The sequence below is a fragment of the Pagrus pagrus genome (genome assembly GCF_965226575.1).
Source record: "Pagrus pagrus genome assembly, chromosome: 10".
In the NCBI taxonomy this organism is placed as follows: domain Eukaryota; kingdom Metazoa; phylum Chordata; class Actinopteri; order Spariformes; family Sparidae; genus Pagrus; species Pagrus pagrus.
The window spans coordinates 14,290,919-14,311,930 of NC_140194.1; the positions used below are offsets into that span (position 1 = coordinate 14,290,919).

Here is a 21,012-nt window from a genome sequence, read left to right on the forward strand (position 1 = left end):
CACTGAAACACACTGTTCTCCAGCTGCCTGTCGAGGAGCGCGTGCAAGTATGAGCAGGTGACTTGGTAGGGAGGAAGGTCGTCTCTGTCTGTGGAACAAGTGGATTCTCACCGCCTCGATTTTTTGTTTTTACGATAAGAAGTTAGAGACGCCGTGAAGGAGGAGGGTTGAGCTCCGAGTTGGGTAAGTGTCATGATGTTCCTTTTTTGGGAAAGATCATGCGGATTTTGTTGTCTGTACATTTTGTTTGTTTTGTCAGGGAGAGGATCCAGTGAGGCTGCTGCGGCGATTATGATTTCAGATCATTGACAGAATGAAAATGTGCCGTATTTAACTCATAACCGCTTTTACACTTTAAGGGTGTAGTGCGCACAGCTGTCCGTGGACGCAGCAGGGGTGGGGAGGGGGGCGTGCAGACTCCAGACAGACAGCGCGTATCTGGCGGCCCAATCTATGCATTGATGAATTAACCCGAGTGCATGTGGCGTCCTAACGCCGATAATTCAACAGAGATCACGTGATTGTTGCCACGTTTGTTATAGGAAGCGAGAAAAAAGCCCACTGATATTACTTAAAACTCAAAAAAAAAAAAAGTGAAAGTTTACTCCCTGTTTTTTTACATTAATCTTAGTTTTCATCAAGAGTTTGGCTCTCCTTGAAATAAGTCTTATTTGACTTTATGGCAGTTGACCTGCCTTTAAATGCTCCAGGCTATGTTTTTCCCTTTTTACATAGAAAGTTATAATATGGTACCTTTTATCATTTTATCATCCACATGTTTGAAGGCCATGCAAAACAGTGCATTGTGTCCTGAAGAAACTGAGAGTTTTAGATCAAACTGCAGCTGCTAAGTAATATTAAAGGCACATTATGTAGTTCTGGGGAAGAAATTTAAATCAGACGAGAAAGATCTTTTATTTGTTATGCCCAAACAAAATAAATGAACACATTCTTGAAGGACAACACAATGTCATACTGTTTTACTTTGCTTATATTTGGTGGACCCTGCCACCTTTCTGGCTTCTAACAGTGTTCTGGGGACCTTGTTGTCCTCTGAGAACAGCTGGTTTATTCAGTTCTTGACAAATAGATATTACTGAGTTTGTATTATTTCCTGATTAATGTTGTAAATATTAAAATTCTGAGTTTGGATTTCTTCTCCAAAACTACATAGTGCCCCTTTAAATATGGTTTGAGCACCATGATCCACTCACCTTCAGGGAACTCTCCCCTCCCTCCTGTATGGACCTGACTGTGCAGTCTTGTCTGAATCCCATACTGTCTCTGGATGGACGCCAGTATAATTGTGCACATACAGGGAATGTAGCCCATTAACTGCCTGTCTCAATCAGATACAAGCTTCAGAACAAACTGATGTAAGTGGTACATGAAATACTTGTGGGATGCAGTTTAGAAGATTGTGTAAAAAAGTTAAGTCATCACTGTCTTATTACATGAGATGGATGAATGGCTCTTCTTTCTATGTGCATCCCTAATTGGTAGGTCAGTTTTATTAAAACTAAGAGCTTCTTTCATGCATAAAAGAGAGACACTGAGGCAATTATTGTTTACAGTCTTGTTGTGCCAAAAGTCTGTTCTGCTGAATGTCTATTAAGGTTAGATGAACATGAAAGCCCTTATGGCATCAGCTACATTTCTTTTAGCAGGGTTCAAAGCTGTCTGTCCGTGTGGTTTGGTGCATGAAGGAGGGATCCATAGGGAGTTGTCATGTCTCTGAATAAGCAGTCTGGCTTTTAAACAGCAATGCGGCTTTGCTTTTTGCATTTCTTTCCTCTGCTCTGATTCTATCATGTCATGATTCACATGCACCAGACTGAACAGACTCAATGCAAATATCAGTTATCTTTTTGTAGTAACTCCCTTTTTCTTGGTCGTTAAATGTCACTACGTTTTTTCTTAAACTGTTTGCTGTGACTTTATCGGTCAGAGCGCTCTCCAAAGATGTTTTTTTGAATCCTAAAAAGGACATTACTATGAAACAAAGATTTCACTTGTAGTTCACTCCAAACTTATTATGAAACCCAATCATTTACAGCCCAGTCATACCACTGCAGTCATTAGTGAATTCTTACTTTATTTTTCTTTACACACTTGTTATTGAGTTTTATCATTCCTCTTAAAAGTAAACTGCACAATTTCTAAATATGTCTTAGTATCGCCACTGCTACTGAGGACATCATTCTAAGAATTGAAAGAATATGTTATTAATTACTCATCTCTTCAGTATGATACATGCCTCTGGTCTGGTGTCTGTTTTTCTACAGTACATCTGAAGTAAAGGAAGGTCATTGTAGCATTTTGGGGTAAATGATGGTGATGACAGATAATTAGGTTTTCCTGTATGTTAAACATAGTGCATGTACATCAAAATGAGTGGTTCTTCTGCATTGATAATAGCCCAGATACAGGCATAGTTGGTCAATTAGATAAACGGGAATTCTGGTATTGTTCAACCTGGGCCCTATATTTACATGTTTGTGTGTGTAAACGAGTCATACTTGCCAGAAGTTTTGGAATCAGTCCAGTTCCACGACAGGGCTGGAATGACTGCAACTTAATCCTTAGAGGCAACTTAGATCATCAATGTTACGTCCATTTAAAGTGCTTGTACTGTAAGTCTCTGACAACCTTACGGAAACGATTCCAATGGAAACAGACCTTTTTGTATAAATAATGGATCACGCAAGAGGTGGGTGGATGTTGCCTAATCTGGATTGTCAACATCAGTTAATATTCAGACATGACTTTGGAAATCAATACTTCTAAGTGCTGTATCGTAGACAACTGGACTTGTTTCAGTTGTCTACGATACATCACTTAGAATTACTATGACCCGGATTACTGAGAACCTTCATCAGAAATCAATACTTGCTGGCAGTTTCTCTAGGTAGGCTCCAATCTCCTCCCTTCAACTCTGATTCACGTTCCCACTGTCTTATTCATGCAACAGCTCACATCTTACTGTAGTCACTGAGCTGCCCATTTGCTTGTTAAGTCTGCTTAAAACTTGTTTGTATTTCCCAATAGTGTGCTGATAACTAATCTATATGTTTAACTTGGTGTGAATACAATCAAGAGTTATTAATTACATGTCTTGAATCGTCATTTACACTCATGTCATAGCTTAAATAAAATGCTTGGCCTTGCATTGAATTATTTATTTATTTGCAAACTACATTTTTTTTTAAACTGCTGTCATTAGCATTTATAGTCCTTGAATAAGTTGTCATTGATTTCATCACCAAGGTTACAGGATTGTTTTCTGCTGAGAGGAAATTATCGCTAACAGTAATTCAAAGATTTTTGATTGACATGTTTACAGTAAACAAAGCTAATAACCACAGCTGAGACAACAAACACGGATTTATACAGACTGAAATTGTCAGTTGACTCCATTAGTTGAGGTATATAATCAGTGCACTAGCATGCAATGGGTCCTTAGTACAGTTAATTGTTGAGGTGTGGAGCATATTATAGGTAGACATAAGGTATTTTAAGCCCCATCAGTCAATTTCTTGTTTATAACTAGTCAAGAACATCCATAAGACACTCATATTTATAATTCATTGTCAGTCACATCTATAATGTTTTATGACTGTTGATATGGTGCATCACATGCAAGTATTATGTGTGTCCATGAGTCTAGTCATAAAGCATTATGCTGCATTATAATTCATTATGAATGCTCACTTAACGCACTATAGATGTGGTCTTCAAAGAAAGTGTTACCATTATTTTGATATTGGTGAAGGATGTGTGAAAAGAAAGAGTGAGAGTAATGGTAAAATGGTTAACGGCTAACTTTATTCTTCTGGGAAACGGGGAAAATGTGCCTGACTAGTAAAATAGCTATGTTCAACGCATTATTAATTGTTCCTCCCAGACCCGCCCTCCTCCGCCTGCAATTGGTTGCCGTGGTTGGTTGCGTTCTCTATGCTTGATTCAAACTGCTAGCATTCATCCTTCCTTTTTTCATTGTATTAAGCTAGGCTATATTTATTTATTTATTATCAGAGTTAGCTATGAGCTAATTGACATCTGTTGAAAATCAACCCTTTTGTATAAAAAGACCAGTAACAAGACATTATGTATTTATTTTAAAATAACCTCAGTGAGTCCAATAACAACAACAATAAAGATTGCAAAGCATTGACATGGCAATATGTAACATTCAGAAATTAAAATCATTAACAGAATTTGAGGAATAAAACTTCTCACATTACAGCCTCTATGTATTGTGTTGCAAAGATATCTACTGAAGTTAGCATGCTAATCAGCTAGTACTGATGTGTCACAGTCTAAAGCTCTTGTGCTAGCGGTGTAAACACCAATGATCCTCCATTTCACCGAACACCCAATCTGGACTGCTAGCTGCATGGCTAACTGAGCTAACTAGCTGCGATAGTTAGCAGCAGTTAGCCATTAGCCATCCAGAAATGTGCCCCTTGTTTCTTTTGAACTGGACAGGTGTTCAGTTCTTACATATTGCACCTTTAAAACACTACAACAATGACAATCAGATTTCATGGGATTACGTGTTTGCATTTATGTGTGATGTGCACATGACTGGGTTGATTTTACACATGATTTCATCCTAAATGTAAAATCAGTGAAGCTGCAGCAGTCTCTTATATTGCTTGGCACAGAGTGTACAGAGTGCTTCTATGTTGTTTAACCTTACTTCAGTCCAAAAGGAACATGCTCATCTTAATATGTACTGTAGGCCTATAATGAAAAGATGTCTGAGTGCAGCGATGGTTGTTGAGCAAAGTGGGTTTGACAGATTTCTCATTCTGAATGCTTTCCAGCAGGTGTGAGTGAGGGAAGCCATAGTAAACCACCCAACAGCTCAGGCAAGTTACCCTAGGAGGCTGCCATGAAGAAGATGGACAACTCAGCCGCTGGCAGCTGGACGCTTGACAACAAACCTACCTCCTCCGCAGTGAAGAACTCCTGCCACCCCAATCTGAAGGTACTATACTGTGTGGAAAAAACAGTTACACAAGCCAATGGGAACAGTGTCATCTACTAGAACACTCATAAGAACATGCTGAAGTGTTCAGCCTGAGGCCTCACATGTCTGTCATATTAAAAGTCATCTGACTGGTTAAGAGGGAAACAAAAAATGTCTCTCCAATGACTGGGACCATATATACGTGAGAACACAGAGTGACACAGTGCATATTTTGGTGAATGCACCCTCTTGTGTGTCTGTTTCATGTATATGGGGAAAAGCTTTAGGCTATTGCTATAAGCGTCTCTGCTGCACTGTGATGTATTTAGCATACCTGCCTACATTCCTGATTTTTGCTGGAGTTTCCCTATTTTAACCCTTTCTCCCATTGTGCTCCTGATTGGTATTTTCCCCTGTTAATCTCTCAATTTCATAGTGATACAAATCACAAAGTGTTTCTCAGTTTGTGCTTGAGTTGTGTGTGTCCTGGTACCTGGCAACCCAACCCAGAGGCTTGCTCAAGCTCTCTGCTCTCCTCAGTTTTCTGCTGAAAATGGATCAAACAGATCCCAAGAAGAAGAAATACATTTCCAAATTGTTCTCCACTTGGTGCGAGACCTTTACCTTACTGACATTTACATTCTGGCTCACCTTCTTTCCTCCACTCTGCAAACTGTAGTCCTGCATCATTTTACCCTTCCTCTTCTTCTTTTTGAAGGTCTACCTGGCAGTGATGGCTCCTCAACACACACCAACACCCTCACAATGTCAGATGTTGACTTTTGATTGTTTTTTGTTTATTCTTAGGTTCATTTTTAATTCATTTTACGGTGAGCTATGAATTCAAGACCATTGAAGAGTCATTTTAATTTCACATCCTTAACATGTGATGTTAATGTATGGGGAGTTGCGGTTACTCAAGAAAATCTCCATCTCTTCTTCACAGCCGTGTGATTTAATAAGGAAATTATGTATGCATGACTTGCTGAATATAACCACTCTAAATGGTGTCTGTGTACATCGATGCAAATCAATGAATGAACACCCACTGAAAGTGAGTCGAGCATGCTGCATGTCTCTGGTAGGCTTTGCTGATGACCATGAAAGGTGTTGAATGCAGCAGCTCCCGGTGCCCTTTGCACTGGGTATTAAGTCGTTGTGAAAAATTCCTCAGACAAAGTTTGTGCTTCAGTAAAATAGGTCAGAATGGAGGGTCTGTACCTCTTTATTGGATTAAGAAGCACATTGGACAATCATTTAAAAGCTGCTTAGTGAAATGCTTATAAGGAATTCCAGTCATGCTGCCTTTTTGTACATGTGTGTTTTCTTTCTGTGTGTGTCCTACAATGAACTTCTCAGTGTGGTGCTTTGATGCAGCATTCACTTGGCAATCAAGAGAAGGTGTTTTTTGTCTAATTAATTTCAAGTTTGTCAAGCCCGCATTAGGATTGTCCTACATGTATTCAACCTCAGGTAAATATTGTGAGATAGGGGTAGTGATTTTTTTTTAATCTCTTTCCAGTGTTTTACTTCTAAGATTTGTACAGTTTTTTGGGTTTTTTTTTCAAAAGTAAAGGATGTCATGAACTATACAAGATTTTGTGCATATAATAACAAGGAATTACACTTGTATCACCAAGAAAATAAAAATATATTTCTCATCAGTGGAATTTCACAGGTGATAACTACTATATCAAAGTAATTTTATTTAATATATTTTATTTCCTCAATATGTCCTTAAAACAAAATATAAACAAATAATTTTGGAAAAACCACATTGTGACAGCTAAAAGTAAGGACATTATTTTGTAGCAAGAGCTCTTGAGGACTTTATATGTTTATAATTTCCTTCTAAAACAAAGTTAAAAAGCAGCTCAGACGAATGTCAAATTAGAAGTGAATCCAATTTAAAAACAAAAGACAATGCAACACAAAATAATTTCAAAATTCATGAAATAAAATACATTTCCCCTCCAGCCATCAGCATTACAGAACATAAACACCCGACAATTAAAGTCACCTCTGCAGATCACTGCTGCAGTCAGGTTAATAAACAGGAGTGAAGATAAATCCACTTTTTAACTTTTTAAAAAAATCTCTGAGCTCTTCTCCCGTCGGTAAATGGTTCCAATCTAACTCTGGATGTTTATTGCTCCCCTCTTTCTCTTTCAGAGCTGGCCAGCTCTGGGCAAGTTGGGCAGCGGCTCTGCCCTGCCGCTCCACTTGGCCCTGCCAACACAACACTTGGCAAAGAGACATCAAGTGGCAGAAATGAGATATTGTGCCTTTAACATCGTGATGACAATATGGCTTGCGATAAATAAACAAATACTGAAGTGTTTATTTAAGCGCTTCTCATCTTCCTCAGCCATCATGCTAGCTAACCTCGCAGTTGGCACCAAATTGAAATCAATTAATCTGAGGGCAGCTGGGGATACATCCGATAGGTCAAATGTTGCATACTGAGTGTGAATACATGGAGCATGTCAACAAGATTATTTTTCCAATTTATGTATTAGTCTTTTGTGACTTGAGGGTAAAATGAGAATGAGAGAAAGCATGATGCAGTGATATATAGGCTGCCCCACACGCCAGAAAATGATTTGGCCTCAGTGGTTGTGCTTTAAATCTGAGTCACAAAATAAAGCAAAACTGGGTTTGGAACTGTTTCACCAAAGATGCGTCATGACTTTTTGCATGTTGGTGCTCACAGCATGCAGCTGGTGCCTTTTTTTGTTTTGTTTTTTGCCCCTGCCCCTTAGCCAGCCGGAGTCTGCCACTGATTAGCTCCTCACAGATTTGAGAATCTTTCTTCTTCCTGCTCTGAAAAACTCCATGTTAAGGGAGACTACTGCTGCAGAGAAAGATTAAACTTCTTGTTCTTTCTGATTCAACGAGCTTCGGGTCAAAGACAATGGGGTTACATTTCACATGACCTAAAGCTCCACCTTGTGCTACTACAAGACTCACTTGGAATTCCCTAAGAACGCTGGTTTTCTAAGGCCACTCTCGACACAGACTAAGCCCAGCTCAGGTTGTGAAGTTCGTTACATTATGTTGTTCAGGATCTACTTCTTCTTATTTGTAATTTCTAATATGCTGGCATCAGAGAGACAATAGCATATGTGGTTTCCTGAAAGCAAAGCAAGGCATTTGTGTTTACACTTGGGACCACCATCTGAAAGAATGGCACCAAACTACTGCATGTGTGTAACTGGACATGAATTTTACCCTCACCAGAGAAATCTGCTCAACTGACAAATCAACACTTTTTCAGTATCAGGGAAGATTACAGTAAAAATGTAAAAATACTGTGCTGCTGTAGAAACCAGTAAGAAACATCAAACTGTTGTACTGTGTATTACATCTGAAACAGTAAGTGGATTCATTAATCACCCTTCAATTAATCAATTTAGCAAATGAGGCCAAAAGTCACTGACTCCAGCATCTAAAAGGTATATTTGCGTATGTTATTGTATGTTTTTTATGTGTGTTCTATGACAGTAAGTTATATTATACTTTTGGGTTGTAACTGTTGGTCAGACAATAAAGATGGATATGTCACAAAAAATTTGTGACTTTCATTTGTCACTATACTGTATAAAGACAGTTATTGATTGCAACACAACTTTGAATACATTTTCCACATTTGGCCTTGAGAGAGCGCCTTAACATTATTCAACAGAATATTTTATTAGTTTAAAAATATTAATGAACATGACGATACATGATGGGCCATACATTAATACTTACTACCTCTTATTTTATTTTATACTAGATACATAGATTATACATAGATAAGTGGTTCAATAAATACATTAATATGCCACTAAATTCACATTTTTAAAAGTAAGTTAAAAATAAACGCAGGCATTAATTAAATTGGAGAATACAGAAATAAATACAACTTTAAAAAAAAGATTAATTCATCAATTAAATGGGAAATGAAAGAGGAAAGTAAATAAATAGAATTCATATAAAAGTGAAAAGTGGCAAATTGAAGCAGAAATATCAATTTATGTCACATTTTATAAATTAATTAATGTTTACTTTTGATTAATGAATTTGATTAATTAATCTAATTGGTTAATACAATTTATTTTTGGTGCATTTAATTGCATATTAATTCATTCATTTAGCTGTTTATTTATTCTTCTATTTATTTATTTTTGGCAGTTTCAGTCCTCCATATTAACCTTGAGATCTTTTGTCTATGTACTGACTGCTGAGCTTATGAAAACTCATTTGTAAATGGAAATGTGTTTCTTTTTACATTATGAAAGACATTTTGAGATTTTGCAGAACTAGCATCAATTTATATTTAAAATAAGTTATTCATAAAAATAATACAATCAACGTCACAAAGTTTGTGATTTCACAGTTGCTTTCAAATGCATGTATGCGTGTACGTCTCTTCTGAGGTCAGGCTATTTTCATCCCTGAGAGTTCAGGCTCTCACCTGTTTCCTATTACGCTGCCTGTCGGTCAGCCTGTCAGCTCATAGTGCAGTGGATGTGTCTGCGTCCTAGTGGGATTGGCTTCTCTATCAACCTTGCCTTGCCTTGCCTCTAATCCTCCCTTTGTTGCTGACTGTCAGTGTCCACAGGTGGCTTAACAAAAGGAGGAGGGTGCTCAGTAACACTCTCTGGCCAAAACTTTAACAGCACATTGCTTTCCTTTGACAAAGACACATCTGCACTGCAAATACACACATCACAAGCTAGAGCTCAGTGATATGTGCTTTTTATTCTCTGTTTTGTTTTACTTACTTAACCCCTTATGTTCCCCTTTCAAACGACGATATTTGAACTGCAGCGCCGGGGATACTAACTCAATTAATATTAATAATACGATAAAAAGAATAATAATACAGGTTGATATGATCTGTTGAAGTCTTCTCTTCCTGTGTTTCTGTAGATGTTTCTTGCCGCCTTGTCCTTTGCCTACTTTGCCAAGGCTTTATCTGGCAGCTACATGAAGAGCACAATTACACAACTAGAGAGGCGATTTGACATCCCCAGTTACTTGATCGGCGTCATAGACGGGAGCTTTGAAATAGGTGAGTTTCTCAATGCCATTTTGATCATGTCTCTCTTGTGCAACATGTTTTTGTAGCATTTAGATACTAATGCAGGTAAGCCAAGTATGTCCTCAGCATGTCATCGAGCTTGACACTCTAGCATCTATCCGTCCTCTTTGAGCGTTGAATACACACTGGTCACGACCGGCATTCCTAATTGTCTCTTAATGAGCGAAAAATCCTTTGAAGTGGCAGCTTGTAGGTCTAGGAAATAGATGGACTTTGTATTATTGTGCAGTTGCTCAACAGACCGGGGACACTGAATGAAGATGTTGCAATATTGCATAATCATGCCTCAGATAAATATGAATATTGATACAGATCTATAATCACTTCACAGTGATTTGGTGACTTACCTTATATTTAATGCCTTTTAATGTCTCATCTCCATCTCTTCTCTTCTGATCATCTCAACCCTGTAGGGAATTTATTGGTGATTGCCTTTGTGAGCTATTTCGGTGCCAAACTCCACCGACCAAAGATCATAGCAATTGGATGTGTAGTGATGTCTTTCGGGACCTTTTTGATCGCCATGCCTCATTTCATCATTGGCCGGTAAGCAGAGTCTTGTGTATATGTGCATGCATTGCAGTTGAGAACTGTACTTTCTAATGTATGTATTTGTGCTTCACATTGTGAATATCTAACAATACCTGATGCTTTCTCCCTTCCCTTGTTTAACAGTCACATTGGTATTTTGTACGCAGCTATAAGATCGAAACATCAGTCAGACCGTCAGTGAATTCAACCAATAGCCTCTCTCCGTGTCCAGAAAGCTCACCTGAGTCCACCAGGGCAAGTGACAGACCCTCTATACTGCCCTCCAGAGGTGAGATTAGGAGCAGTGTATGTTGTTAATGCCTTGAAGGTTTGATTCATAAAGTCTAATCCCATCTCACTATTTAATTTTGAACTCTAGGCTGTGAGCGAGAGTCTGGTGTTTCGATGTGGATCTATGTGTTTTTGGGAAACATTCTGCGTGGGATCGGAGAGACTCCTGTACAGCCTCTGGGAATCTCTTACATTGACGATTATGCACAATCCGAGAATGCTGCGCTCTACATTGGTAATGTACCTTACTTACAGCCTATCTTAGCAGCTTTGCACGTTGCAACAAGACAGTCGCTTTGAATATTGTCTAAGGTGAATGCTAAAAAGTGTAGTGTCAGTGTGAATGACTCATGCAAAGTAGACCGTCAGCCAATATGTATGTTTATATCATGATTAATTGGGCTTTGGTGGATCCCTCCCTCTGACTACATGTTTAATAAATGCAGGCTTTTGCCAGAAGACAAATAAAAATACATCTTAAAGGAGACACATTATGCTCTCTCAGTTTTTTTTCTTTCCTTCAGTGTTTTGTGTAGGTTCTTGTGCATGTAAAAGGTCAAAGGCTGCAAAAAAAACAAAAACAGAAGCTCCTCTCTCCCACAGAAAACACCACTCCCCTTCAGTAGTATCGCCTTCGATTCCGTGATCACGCTACGTCACAGAGTCACACATTTGCATAATTTATGCCTAGCAGCTAGTTTTGCAGGTAAGAATTAATTTAGCGAAGCTGCTTTTTTGTTGTCAGTGGTGCTTGCTCAGGTGTGTGCGGGCTGACCTTGAGACAGGAGCTAGAACAGAGTGTTTCAGAGAGAGGGGGAATACAGTGCTGCTACGCTGGACAGTACTGTAAAACGGATGTGTTTATTGAGCATTGAAGCATGTAAGGCTATTCTAGTAGTAACCCAAAATAAAATTCTGAATGTGAAAATGAGCATTACAGTAGGTACTACTTCAAAGTGGCCATTTCACTCGCGGGGAGCGAGATTCACGCAACGCGTGAAATGTCAGTGACAACTGTAGCCACTAGGTGGAAGCATAGTACTGAATTGCAGCTCAAACGATTTTGGGACAATTCCACATTTGACCACAATGTAGCTGCAATGGAGAGTGGCGCTGTTTTAGGCTACAGGTAGAGTGAATGGAGAGGGGGACTGCTAAACCGTATCAGATTGATTCAGACTGATTGTTTCACAGCGGTGGGACACCTCAGTTATCTGGGTGACCTTGGATAATCACTTGTGCTTTCTTTGTTTTACAGTAGAGCTAAACTACATTAGTCGTTTTTTAAGGAACATTTGTTTACTGGTAAAATTGCCGACCTGAATTATTGTCCCAGTCCGCCCCCGTGAGCCTATATCACGGCCTGACTGGATGTTGCTTAAATATAAGAATAGCCAATAAAAATATCTGATACCCTAAAGACATCTGAGGTTGTGATTTCGCTTGCTCGCTCGCTGCAGCCACGGCTAATAAGCAGAGGCAGAAACAATTACGCACAGCCTACAGAATTTTCTACGTCCATACAAGCATTTAAGAAATGATTCTTATCAGTTCCATAATTCAGAGAGGATTTTTACTCAACGAAGAAATGTATAAAGATCATCTTTTAGTTTGAAGACACGACAGCAGCACGTATGTCCAGACGCTAGTGTGTGTTATGACTGACGTATAGCTCCCCCGGTAGAGCAGCTCCCTCAGAAAGCAGAATCTGCCGCTAGTGTGAGTTCGAATCTCAGTTTAGGCTGTAACTTTAGTTAATGTGTTTTCTTTTCTCATCATCATCATCATTATGATGATGACGAACACGGCATCTTTATTGTTAAGAAAATGAAACTCCAGGAAGCTCCCCACTGCGTAAAAACGCAGCGCAGCCAGGAGCTGCACCTCCGGGCTGAGGGCAAAAATTACAGCGAGTTGCTCTCTGGATGTGTGGGGACAGAGTAATCAGCCGTTGGATCTCCGCACGGGGCAGCCGGTACTTTGCCTGGACAGCCCGGTCTGACAGCACGTCCAGTGGGGAGAAGTGCTGACGCACGTATGCATTTATGTAAACCGTCTGGCTTCGCGCACGGCGACGCTGTTGGTTCGCAGCGAGAATGTGCTGTATTGTAGCCATCGTTTCTCACACGCGCGGACTTTGGCAACGCATTTATATACTGTAGAGTAGCAGGTGAAGCCTCTCTGGATGAGGTTCAGTTGAGTTTAATTACATCTGTTTCCTTGATATCTGTGAAATGCCACAGGGTTGTTGTATTTTTATGTGTAGCAGCCTACTATAAACTCATATGCAGATATGTGTGGAAAACTTAAACGTGTAATTCAATAACAAGGTTTTTTCTTCTTCTTCTATTAGCCTATGTTTCTTGCGCCAGTGGTCCGCAGCTATGAGCGCATTTCAACATTGAGCATTGTTTTATTATTTCGAAAAGTGGAGGATGTAAATTTCCCTGACGCGGCTTGATCACTGAGCATTTGGTCGCTAAGAAGGCTGTTAAGAGTGGGTCAGCTCGATCTTACATTTCCTTCTTAGTGAAAGATCTTCTTAAACTAAGAGCGACTCTGGAAAACACATCCTTCTTTCACAGCGTTCTTAAGAGCGCTCCTAAGAAGATCTTAGCACTTAAGAGCTCCTTAACGAATCTGAGAAACGCGGCCATTGGCAGGGCCAGACACAGCTTAATGAGCTTCTCCACCTCCGAATGCAGGATGGACACATCCTGGATGGTGCTTACTTCTCGTCCCCTACACACATTCCTCAGTATGGGGGAATGCAAATGTTAAGGCATCTGGAACAAGTTGCTTAACTGGAAAGACCACATCCATCCCCCACACTTTTGAAAAGCTTGCTACGCCAGCGCCCCCACCCCCACCCCCGCGCGCTGAGGACAGCAAAGAGGTCTGCAACAAATACATTGATCACTTGGCCAAGGGATCTCCTCCTGCAGGGAGACTGCTTCAGGGACTCAGTCCGCTTTAAATAACCTTCTGTATATCCGACTACTGTGAAGCTGCTGATTATGTATTTTAATAAAGCTAGAGAAAACTGTCTGACATGACGTGGCGTCGTTCTTCTTTCTATAAGCCTGTTGTAGAAAATATAAGGAATAGAAAGCACAAATATTTGTGTTAAATTCTGACACCACAACTGAAATAAAGAAAGCCGGTCATAGACGTCGGAACTCACGCACCCCATCAGCCACCCTACCCACGGGAAGATACGAGATGTATATGTCTTTTTTCAAGATGAAATAAAGCATTGCTGACTTGAGACAAAAGACAAGATATTATATTAGTAGGTGTTGAATGTGGTTAAAGTTAAAATCTGATTCTTTGTTGTTTATTCTAGGATGTGTCCAAACCATATCAGTTATTGGTCCTGTCTTTGGATACCTACTGGGGTCGCTGTGTGCCAAGATCTACGTTGACATTGGCTATGTGGACATGGGTGAGTAAGCTGTCATCTGACTGATGAATTATGACTGACTGGATGACTGTGTTGTGCTTGACAAATTGATTGTTCACGCTGCAGAAATGCACTCACATTCCTCTGTAGAGAGTTGGATCTATATAATTTTTGTTGTACATGACAGTGTTAAAGGTGCGTAAAACATAACACCTGCCAAAAGGAAATGAATAAGGGCAGATTGAATCTAGTGACACGGTATGATCTGAAGCTGTTGTAAACCTTTCCATGTTACTATGCTCCACTGTGACCATAGTAAATGATAATCAAATGAAACAAAATGTACCCACATGCTCTCTATACAGAAACGGTGACTATAGCCCCTGATGATTCCCGCTGGGTGGGGGCATGGTGGCTGGGCTACCTCATCGCTGGTACCATCACCCTCATGTCTGCTGTTCCGTTCTGGTTCCTGCCTAAATCGCTGCCCATGCCCTTGGATAAACACGATACCAGCTGCACTCCAGAGCAAACCAGGTTCATCAAAGATTCTCCAACCATGGAGCACAAATTCAGACCTGAGGAGCCTGCTAATTTACATCAGATGGCCAAAGGTTTGAATATAGTCACATTAAGTTTTATATTGCACTGAATATTGAGTTTTGGCTTCCTAATCTGTATGCATTCAGTGGAATCTGCGACACGAGCGAGTGTCAGCTCGACTTGATTGTTTCCTGATTGTTTCCTATTGTAAACATGCAGCTGCGGCGTGCCACTTTTGAGCCCAGCGCCCTGTTTCTATTTCCATCCTTGTCCCTGGGGACAGAATGCATATTTAACAGATTCAGTGTGTGGGCAATCACTTCCTATCAGACCTCACATGCAGTCATGACACTGTGTAAGGGATGTTACAACTTTCCCTTCACCAGTGTCTTTTGCAACATTTTATCCTTTATTGACTGATTGATCGTTTTCTCAGATTTCTACCACAACTGCAAGCTGCAAGAAGCTTTATTTCTTCTCACGAATTTAAATTGTCCTCAGATCCAAGAACAATTTTGTCAGCGGTTATACAAGCCTGATTCAAAAAAAAGTTAGGATGCTGTGGAAAGCATAAATAAAACAGAATGTGATGATTTGCTCAGTCTTTTTGACACTCAATTTGAAACGATACGCAGACAGTGGGCCCTACCATATGCCCAGCACTCACATTGTGTAGGGAGCACTCCCATCTGAGAGCTCATGGGTGTGTAGGTCTTAAAATCAGGTGTGGTCATGTGCATTGTTGGTGCATTGCTATTGTGAGGCAGCAGAAAGCGATTGTGCCTTTGACCAACAAAAACCTGGTCTATAGGTCGATGGAGCTGTGTTTTTCCTGCTATCTAAAGAGCGCATTAATAAGGTAGTAAGATGTGCCGACATACAGTAGGTGAGATCACAACATGCATGTACTCTGCTTGAATGATTTGAGAGGCTGCTTTCAGACATTTTCATGGTTTCCGTGCGTGCAGTAATGTCACTGTGGCAGGTATCGTGGCAAATTTTAAAAGCAAAACTAAAAGCTTTAGTTATAAACTTGACAGAACAGAAGAAACTCTCCAGATGAAATACATTAAACTTTTAGTTTCTGAAATGTTTTTCAGAGTTCAGATTTATCAGGAGGGCGGCTCCTTTAACAAACAATTTTGCTTTGTGATACTTTTCAGAATCACAGTTGGGTTTTGTCATTTTAAACATGTTTGTCGGTCTAGTTTTGAACATCGAATCCTTGTAATAAATGCAATATTAATCAGTAAGTTATGAAAAGATTAAGAGAACCAAACAACAAATGTTCATAATGTGTTGAAAGAGGTAAAGCCCATGTTTGAAGTGGTATTTATAAACTTCCCCACACAGAGTTCCTGCCCACACTGAAGTGTCTCCTTGGAAATCCTGTGTACATCATCTACTTATGCGTGACCATCATTCAGTTCAACTCCCTCATCGGGATGGTCACCTACAAACCTAAATACATTGAGCAACACTACGGCCAGTCGGCATCAAAAGCCAATTTTCTCATGGGTAAGCAGAGGATTTTGATAATTTATACTGTTTACCTTGTTTGGATGATTTTTCTTGGGTCATTTTATCTTTTAAGATGACGAACAAGCTTGTTCAAAACCTGTGCTGCCTCTCTGAAAGGAAAGTATTTAAGAATGCAAAGTGATGTGAGCCACACAGTCATCATAAGTGTTTCATGAGCCAGCTTTTGATGAATTTTTTATGCTTCAACTCCCACATCCCTCTTAAGTAAACGCTGCAGCTTCAAAATGACAACCAGGCTTCCCTCAGTCGTCGGACGTCCTGTAATGACAACCATTGATTTTTTAAAAAGCACACAGATTAATTGCTACCAAGCCTGATGGAATTGGAGACAGAGTAACACAGCACAGCTCTTTGAATCCATATAACTGAGTGAGCAAAGACGGTGCTGGATGATGAGAAATGCATCCCATATCCTCTCAGCCATCAAAAGTCATTTTCATCTTTCACAACTTGACTTCAGTTCACTTCACATGAAATATGAATGAGAGAGTTCTGACTTTAATCCCAGTCGGGGAGCGTTGTTGCTGCCTAAAGTGGCCTGTCCCTCTTTTTCCCCCCCGATAAGAATCTGTTGTATTCTGCCGTTTGGTTAGGCATGATCAACATCCCGGCTGTGGCTCTGGGGATGTTCTCCGGAGGGGTCATCATGAAGAGGTACAAGCTGGGTATCATGGGAGCAGCTAAGTTTGCCTTTGGGACCTCCCTGCTGGGCTACTTCCTGTCGCTCTTTTTCTTAGCTATGGGCTGTGAGAACTCCAAGGTTGCAGGCATCACAGTTTCATACACCAGGTATGTGATGTCTGGATATATTTCCCACATGTCTCAGTGGAGTAGGTAATAGAAGGCGCTAGGTTTAGGAAATCCTACAATTAATCATACAGCTAAACACACTTTCCACGGTTTATTTAACGTTGCCTTTCCTTGTCTCTATTTTTATATTCCATGCACTGAGATGATTGTGGCTCCTCATTTGATCAATGTTGCAACAAGCTGTCAATAATATATGCATTTTCTTCATGTTGTCACATACAGAGTGCAAGGCTTGCCTTCTCAGGAGCCGTCTCTCTTCTCCGACTGTAACTCGGGTTGCTTGTGCTCGAGAAGGGAGTGGGATCCAGTGTGTGGAGAGAACGGGATCACCTACGCGTCCCCGTGCTTGGCGGGATGCGCCTCCGCCACTGGCTCTGGCAGAAATACGGTCAGACACACGCCACTGACGTCATGACACACTCATATTTCTCAGTATAACAGTTCACTTAGTAACACAGCATCATATTTTGCCTTAAGCCTCAAGCTCTGTCATTCATATCATACAAGTGTTTCCTGCTGTGCTGCAGCTCATTTGTCATTGATAAACGTATTGTTTTCCTCTTTGTTTTCCTTATATTTTTCTTCTTTGTTTTCTTCTTCATCAGGTGTTTAACAATTGCAGGTGTGTAGCGCTGGCTGATACACAACCAGGCAACCTGACAGCCACCCTGGGCCAGTGTCCGCGCAGAGACAGCTGTGACAAAATCTTTCCTTACTTCCTGGCTCTGTCCGTCCTCAGCTCCTTCATCATATCTCTGGGAGGAACACCTGGCTTTGTGCTGCTTGTCAGGTCCGTCGAAACCCCCTTGCAGACTCACGTGTGTCTTACTATTGAAGAAGCAATACATCATCTTGTCGTTCTTGGGCATTTTACACTTCCTGCTCTCAACTTTCGTATGATACAGAATCACCAGAGAAGATATTTACTAAAACTGTCCGAAATTCAAGAAACTACAGATGAAAAGGGTTAAACAAAATTAAACAAATATAAACATTTGTCACCAGTTGATTACTTTCATTAAGACCCTTTTTCTGTTTTACAAGTTTGTGAAATGTTTTGTTTTGAAATATGTGCTAATTAGCACACAATTTCCCGAAGAGAAGTCTGAACACTGAATAAAGCCAAATCTCTTGTTTCATTTTGTTGACATATTAGAGCCAAATCTTATTACAGAGGGAATTTTAGCACTCCATAAATTATAAAACTGTCATAACAGCTATAAAAAAAAACAATTTTGCCATGTTCTTAGGAATAAATTGTTATATAAATCAGGCTATGAATGATGCAAAACAAATCCCTCTGTTAAAACCTTCAGGATGTAGACAGAAATAAAACTGGAAATGTAAGTGAGTACTGACGTGGAGATTTCTGGCACAGAGTACGAGTAAAAAAACTCATTTTGAGAGTTTTATTTATCGTAAAATTACATTTTTAGACAAAGAATAAGACATCACAGGTAAATAGGCTAACTATTTAAACTCATATATATCACCATGAAACTTCCCCAGTTGAAATACATTAAGACAATTATTTGTACTTATTTTCTGAAATGTTATGTTTAAATATGCTATGATACATTGTCTAATTTAATATGTGCTCATTTGCATACATTTCCAGAACAGAAATCTGAACTAAAAGAAGCTCCTAGTCTGAAAGAGGACATGTTATGGAAGACAAATAGCCCGAAATCCTGAAAATTGACCCATGTACAGTACAACAAAACAATGTTTCCACCTGCTGTTTCTGACCTTAAAGTATCTTATCAATGTAATGTTCATTTGTCGTGTATAGTGTCTACCTTTCAGTGTTGCAGGTTCCTCTTTAACACCTCAGCCTTTTCTCTATAGGTGCATTAAGCCTGAGCTGAAGTCACTTGCTCTGGGAATCCACACGCTGGCCACACGCACCCTCGGTGAGAACCATCTTCTTCTGTTCATTACATTTCAGACTACGCAGTATGATTATATCAGGTGCGCAGAAATCTCTTAAGAGCTAACATTCACTTTACTATATGTTGGAGAGAGCAGAAGTACGTATGGAAACAATTTCTTGATATGTGAATATTTGAGGCACCTCTTTTCCATTAAATAGCATGAATAGCAAACCTTTATTTGCTCTTTGTTTGAACTAACAAGTCTTTTTTAAATCCTGCAACAGCTGGAATACCTGCCCCTATATACTTTGGAGCCATAATTGACACAACATGTCTCAGATGGGGATACAAGATGTGTGGAGGAAGAGGAGCATGCAGGATATATAACACCTCAGCTTACAGGTAATTCAATCTGGAGGGCTTTTGTTATGAAACTCCATATATGATACCCCATAGGCTGTCTTAAAATTCACTTTGAAAACAAGACAGAAGGTCTATGAGCATGCAGGCTGTAATTCTTATTAACACAATGATTAGATTGATGAGAGAGACAATATTGCTGTTGGTGGTGGTTAATGACTGGTGGAACAAACATTTCTGATTATTAAAACTTGAGACAGGAAATGAGACTCACCCTCAGGGACTTGTAGCTCGACTCTTTCCCAGTGTGTCCCCTCACAATAAAGCTTTCTTCGTCTTACAGGATCGTGTACCTGGGCCTTACACTAGGTTTGAGGACGGTCTCCTTCCTCCTTTGTATTTCAGGCTTTGCTCTACTCAAAAGACATGTAAAGAGGGAGGAGAAATACGCTCTGACCAATGGCAGTGCAGAGCTGGAGACGCTAAGGAAAGAGGAGAACAGCTCCGTCCACTGTGAGGAGTTTATACCGACCTCGGACTGCAATCCTGACAGAGAGACTCGCTTGTGAGCCTCAGCACAACCTCTTGTCTTCTGACACAGGTTCATGGAGCACTATCAGATGTATAGAGGAACACACACACTGTGCACACTTTTGATAGCACACAGAGTATATATTTGTACAGGATTTGTGTAGATGGACTGTACGATACCTGAAATAAGAGTCATTTTAAAAAAAGCAACTATGCTGGAATGTAAAAAAATACATTAATGTGTTTTTGTTTTTAATGAAGACTTTTGTAGAAACAAGAATGTAATTGTGATGTATTTTCTATGTTGGTTTTTATGATTAAACTTCATAAAATTGATTTTTTTTTTTTTTTGGATTCATCATATGTTAAGGTGCCTGAGTTAGATGATTTAACGCCATCATGCCAGTTTTGGGTTTGTGGCTTTGCCTTCAGTTGAGAAGGTGTCTCACCCTGTGTCGAACGAATGAGGTCAAACAGATCAAACCTAGAGGCGACACAGGAACAGCAGTGCTTTCAATAATTATCCCGTTGGCATACAAAGTTGAAGCTTCGACTTCCTGCCTAGATGTGACAGCAATCATTCCTTCAGCGAGATTATGATCTTATTCCACTTTGTAGCTTCGATAATCAAACTTCTCTTCATTCTTCTGAACTGTAGCAAGCTGACACTGCTGTTAGGTCAAGAACAAACTGTCAGACTTTAAGTTAACATAAAGAAGCCATAAAGTCACTTAGACTCACGTAAAGTTCGAGCATCCACAGTTTATAATGCTGCAAATGAGAGCCATGAGATGTGGTAGACAGCTCCAGAACAAGTGCTTAAAGGTCCACCATGTGGGATTTGGTGCCATCTAGAGGTCAGGATGCAGATTGCAACCTACTGAGCACCACTCGTCTCACCCTCTGCTATGGTCCTCCCCTAGACATGTGAAAGTCTCTCTGAGAGAAATGTTAGTTTCATGAATAACAACACCATCATTTATATGTAGGCCTATTCTATGTTGTGTTTCGGTATTGATAATGAGGCTCATTACAAAACCGACCACATCTGCCTAATTTGTTC

The 21,012-nt window shown here is 39.9% G+C and overlaps 1 protein-coding gene across 3 annotated transcripts; it reads left to right on the top strand.

Moving 5' to 3' along the window:
- On the top strand, window positions 1-20,285 carry LOC311263635 (solute carrier organic anion transporter family member 1C1-like). 3 transcript variants are annotated; one of them, XM_084363831.1, is made up of 15 exons: window positions 1-183; window positions 4,830-4,993; window positions 9,893-10,034; window positions 10,478-10,610; window positions 10,763-10,884; window positions 10,975-11,121; window positions 14,233-14,331; window positions 14,655-14,903; window positions 16,186-16,350; window positions 16,968-17,163; window positions 17,407-17,572; window positions 17,790-17,974; window positions 19,033-19,097; window positions 19,343-19,460; window positions 19,762-20,285. In XM_084363831.1, the coding sequence occupies exons 2-15, from the start codon at window positions 4,898-4,900 to the stop codon at window positions 19,985-19,987; spliced, it is 2,109 nt and encodes a 702-aa protein (XP_084219957.1). In that variant the 5' UTR covers window positions 1-183; window positions 4,830-4,897; the 3' UTR covers window positions 19,988-20,285. The 3 variants fall into 3 exon arrangements, with proteins under 3 accessions (XP_084219957.1, XP_084219958.1, XP_084219959.1); XM_084363832.1 differs by having other exon boundaries at window positions 4,833-4,993; XM_084363833.1 differs by lacking the exons at window positions 1-183; window positions 4,830-4,993; window positions 9,893-10,034 and having other exon boundaries at window positions 10,503-10,610; window positions 10,740-10,884.
- Window positions 20,286-21,012: the final 727 nt, after the last annotated feature.